The 4,573-nt window shown below is 57.8% G+C and overlaps 1 protein-coding gene across 1 annotated transcript; it reads left to right on the top strand.

Annotated features, from left to right (window-relative positions):
• Window positions 1–1,555: 1,555 nt before the first annotated feature.
• On the top strand, window positions 1,556–4,559 carry LOC110391893. Its single transcript, XM_021383853.1, has 8 exons — window positions 1,556–1,911; window positions 2,109–2,209; window positions 2,403–2,528; window positions 2,758–2,837; window positions 3,188–3,299; window positions 3,614–3,700; window positions 3,933–4,037; window positions 4,272–4,559. Exons 1-8 carry the CDS (start codon window positions 1,794–1,796, stop codon window positions 4,503–4,505), a joined length of 963 nt encoding a protein of 320 aa, XP_021239528.1. The 5' UTR covers window positions 1,556–1,793; the 3' UTR covers window positions 4,506–4,559.
• Window positions 4,560–4,573: the final 14 nt, after the last annotated feature.

Below are 4,573 nucleotides of genomic sequence, written 5' to 3'. Positions count from 1 at the left end.
AAAAAGCTGAGGTACTCGGTGTGTGCTTTGCCTCAGTCTTCACTGGTGTTCAGGCTCCACGTGTCTGCCAGGACCCTGAACCTCTAGGCAAGGGTGTGGGGAGCAGATTCCGTCCCACTGTAACAGTGGAATAAGTCTGAGACCTCCTCATGCAATTGAATGTATATAAGTCCATGGGGCTGGATGATATCCATCCTAGGGTTCTGAGAGAGGTGGCTGATGTGGTTGCCAGGCGCTCTCCATTGTATTTGAAAAATCAGGGCTGTCTGGTGAAACCTTCAGTCACTGGAGAAAGGGAAACATTACTCCCATTTTTAAGAAAGGGAGAAAGGAAGACCCGGGGAACTACAGGCCGGTGAGCCTCAGCTCTGTGCCTGGGAAGATCATGGAGCAGATCCTCCTAGAAGATTTGTTAAGGCACATATAGAAACAAAGAGGTGATCTGAGACAGCCAGCATGGCTTCACCAAGGGCAGATCTTGCCTGACCAATCTGGTGGCTTTCTATGATGGAGTGACAGCATCAGTGGATGGGAGAATGGTAGCGGATGTCATCAACCTGGACTTCTCCAAAGCCTTTGACGTGGTCCCTCATCACATCCTTCTCTCCAAATTGGAGAGGTATGGATTTGAAGGATGGACTGATGGGAGGGTTAAGAACTGGTTTGCTGGTCGCAGCCATAGGGTTGTGATCAAAGGTTCCATGTCAGGATGGAGGCCAGTCATGAGTTGTATCCTTCAGGGGTTGGTCTTGGGACCGGTGCTCTTCAACATCTTCATCAACGACATACACGATGGCATCGAGTGCACCCTCAGCAAGTTTGCAGATGACACCAAGCTCAGCAGTGCAGTCGATACACGGGAGGGAAGGGAAGCTGTCCAGAGGGACCTGGACGGGCTGGAGAAGTGGGCCCATGTGAACCTAATGAGGTTCAACAAGGCCAAGTGCAAGGTGCTGCACTTGGGCCGGGGCAGTCCCAGGTATTTATACAAACTGGGGGAAGAACTCCTTGAGAGCAGCCCTGCGGAGAGGGACTTGGGGGTCCTGGAGGACGAGAAGATGGTCGTGAGCCAGCAGCGTGCGCTGGCAGCCCGGAAGGCAAACTATGTTGTGGGCTGCATTAAAAGAGGAGTGGCCAGCAGGGAGAGGGAGGGGATTGTCCCCCTCTACTTGGCTCTTGTGAGGCCCCACCTGGAGTACTGCATCCAGGCCTGGGGCCCCCAGCACAAGAAAGATGCACAGCTCTTGGCATCAGTCCAGAGGAGGCCACCAAGACGATGAGAGGGCTCGAGCACCTCTCCTGTGAAGAAAGGTTGAGGGAACTGGGCTTGTTTCACTTGGAGAAGAGAAGGCTCCAGGGAGACCTCATTGTGGCCTTCCAATACTTGAGGGGACTGTATAAACAGGAGGGGGAACGACTGTTTACGAGGGTGGATAGTGATAGGACAAGGGGGAATGGTTTTGAACTGAGACAGGGGAGGTTTAGGTTAGATATTAAGAGGAAGTTTTTCATCCAGAGGGCAGTGATGCACTGGAACAGATTGGGGCCTGGAGCCAGCCCCGCCCGGGTGGGGCAGCGGGTCACAGTGGAGCCCTTTGTGACCTGTCCCTGGGACACTCAGGGTTAGCTGGCACCAACACGGTGAACCCGCAGTGTCCAGCAGGACAGCGAGGGGTCAGGGCAGGAGTGTGCGGGTCTGGCAAGGAGCCCCCGAGCACAGCCCACGTCATTTCCCTCTACCCCCAGCAGCCCTGTGGCTGCTGCCTCCCCAGCCTCAGCCCTCATCCGGCAGGATGGAGGAGAGACCGCCCAGCCGCCCCAGGGTGGCCTGGGAGGAGAGAGGGGCTCCCCAGGAGAGAAGACCTCCACCGGAGCCCTACGAGGTGACCGAGGTGCAGCCACTGCATGCCGGTGAGTGAGGGTCCCCAGCTGGGTGGGCAGGGCTGGGCCAGCGAGTGCCCCCTGCTCGACACCGGGGCCCCATGACCTGACAGCCACGGGCAGGCTGTGCCAGGGCAGTGGGCACAGCGCTGGAGAGGGCAGAGCTTCCTCTGCTCGTGCCTGCCTTTGGCCCCTCTACAGCGCTGCTCACTCTCCTCCTTGGTTAGATGCTGACTGGCTGCCTGCGAATGAAGAGGAGGAAAATGAGGAGGAGGAGAATGAGGAGGAGGACAAAGAAATCATCGAGGACTTCCTCAGGAGAACAGATGTAACATCTCGGCTGTGCCTGCATCCCCACACGGTCCCTCTGGCTCTGCCTTCAGGCTGCAGGAGGGCCGCTGGCTGGGCACAGCTGCTGCCCTGCAGGCGTCCCGCACTGCTCCGTACCCTGTAACGCTCTGGGCCTGCTGGACATGGCTCTCCCAGCTCACGCTCCCTCCTTGTCTCTCTCTGGTGGCCAGGAGGAGATGCGAAAGGTGACATTCCTGAAGAGCATCTGCACCATTTGCAGAAAGCGCAAAAAGAGGGGCTTGAGTGAGAGCCTGGCTGTTCTCTCCCGTGAAAAAAACGTGGTAGCAAAAGTCAAGGTGAGGAGACAATATAAGGGGTTGTGGGAAGGGGCAGAGTGCCCAGGGATTGGCACCCTGTGAAGCAGGGGTGGGTGCCCCTGAGATCTCAGCAGTGGGACGCGGGTGCCTCTGCGTTCTGGTGCTGGTCTGCGGGCACTGGGGCTCCTCTGGCCCTGCTGACCAGCGCCAGGTCTGCTGGTGCTGGCTGCTGGTGACTGCCAGGTCCCATCCTGTTTGCGCTCTACAGAAGCTGCTGGAAAATGAGCCCACGGACCAGCTGTGCACAGCAGTGCGCTACCAAGCCATGCTTGCGATCGCCGCCTTGAGGTACCAGCCCAGCCCCTGGTTTTGCCAGCGCATCCCCAGGGCACAATCCTGGTGGCCCTGACCCTAGCCGGGAGGCATCCCCCACGTGGGCAGGCTGGCCCTCAGCTCTCCCCTGCTCTGGGCTTCTGCAGAGGTTGGAGGAAGCCCTGAAGCTCCCTGCAGGGTCTCGGCTCTTGCCCCAAACCAGGAGGCATCAGGACGGACCTCCGGCCTGGGCCAGCCCTGTGGAGGAGGTGCCTCCCAGCAGGGCTCCACATCCCTCCCAGGGAGCCCTGCCCAGGGGAGGACCGGTTCCAACTCTGCCTCAGCATTGAGGCACTGCTCCCAGCACAAGGTTTCTCTATTTCCAGCGAAGTGAGAGCAATTGCGGAGGATGAAATAAGACCGCTTTTAAATGCGTGCTTCAAAGCCATCTTCCACCTTCCTCCAAGAGAGAACTTGAACATTTTCCTCTATGATCAAGTATGTACCAGATGAACTGCTGGAGGTCCCATGCCTCTGCATTGTTCACGTGCAGAGAGTACTAAAGATCCTTGCAGGCGGGGGCTTGGCCTCGCTTCCCCCCACCCCTTCCCTCTCACTCTTGCCACGGGCCTGGCAACACCCAGTGCTCACAGCCTGGTCTGCGCACAGCAGCTTTGCGGCCACGGGGTCTCTCCCAGGCTGTGCCTGCACCTGCGGCTGTCCTTCCTTGGTAGTCAGAGGGCTTCGTAGCAGTTTCCTCGGGGTGAGGGGATGCTCTGAAAGACTTCCACAACCTGCTGTTCTCTTCACAGACCCTGCATGCAATGGACAACATGCTGCAGATGTTGCTGGTCAGCCATCGCACCTCCTTCAGTGAGGAGCCGTGGAATATCTTGGAGGTCTGTCTATTGCACAGCTCTGCCCCCAGAGTTCTCCTTGGTAGAATTAGAGCCCTCTCCATAGGAACGACATGGGCCGCAGCAGGAGCCTGCGAGGCACCTCAGTGGCAGTAGCCCCACGAAGGGCTTGGCTCCAGCTCAGGGGAAGCCGGGATGGATGCTGTGATTCCAGCCAGCAGTTCAGCAGTACTGCTTCTGCTGGAGTGGGCATCAGCAGCTTCTCTCCTCACAGGTGCTGCTACGCTTCACCAGCACCCAGAACAAAAGTGTGTGTGAGAGGGCCATGGAACGGATCTCAAAGCTTATCAGTTTCATCACCAGCAGTCACTGGCAGGAGGTAAGGAGCCAGGAAGTTCCCAGACAGCCTTTCTCCCCTTCCCTGCATCCCAGAGCAGCCTACAGCTCAGGGGTACCTGTAAGACAAGCTTGAGCACAGGCGGGAGACTTTCGCATGCATTTACCCTGAAGCGAGGGTCTTCATCCTTCCTTTTCCTCTGGTCCTCCCACCCCACACCCTGTCCTCTCACTCAGTTTGACATGTCTTCCCTCCATTCCTTCCTTCTTGCCACAGCCATTTGGAATATTCTTCCAGCCTTCTCAGAGGACAGACATCGTCCGCATGACCCTTGAGATCATTGGAGACTCCGGCACCGAGGACGAGGAGTGGGCCAATTTTATGCTGGGTGTATTTCTGAGAGACCCTGCTACCTGGCTGATGGATGTAAGCAGTCTGAGGCTGGATTGCCGAGCCCTGCCCGGCCCTCCACAGCTCTTGGGCATCCAAAGCCGCTTCAAGCCAGCCTAGAGCAGTGGGAAGGGCAGTACTAGCAGTGGCTGTGGGGCAGATGGCTGCAGGACAGCGGCGGCAGCATT

Source organism: Numida meleagris, unplaced genomic scaffold, assembly GCF_002078875.1.
Source record: "Numida meleagris isolate 19003 breed g44 Domestic line unplaced genomic scaffold, NumMel1.0 unplaced_Scaffold604, whole genome shotgun sequence".
In the NCBI taxonomy this organism is placed as follows: Eukaryota; Metazoa; Chordata; class Aves; order Galliformes; family Numididae; genus Numida; species Numida meleagris.
The sequence above is the reverse complement of the archived record's forward strand: the minus strand, read 5'-3'. Positions and strand labels throughout refer to the sequence as shown.

What these genes read in the sequence shown, in the direction of transcription:
- LOC110391893 (XM_021383853.1), top strand. Translation starts at nt 1,794, where the DNA reads ATGGAGGAGAGACCGCCCAGCCGCCCCAGGGTGGCCTGGGAGGAGAGA. An exon ending in ACTTCCTCAGGAGAACAGAT is followed by an intron (nt 2,210 to 2,402) that starts GTAACATCTCGG and finishes TCTGGTGGCCAG; the next exon opens with GAGGAGATGCGAAAGGTGAC. An exon ending in ACGTGGTAGCAAAAGTCAAG is followed by an intron (nt 2,529 to 2,757) that starts GTGAGGAGACAA and finishes TGCGCTCTACAG; the next exon opens with AAGCTGCTGGAAAATGAGCC.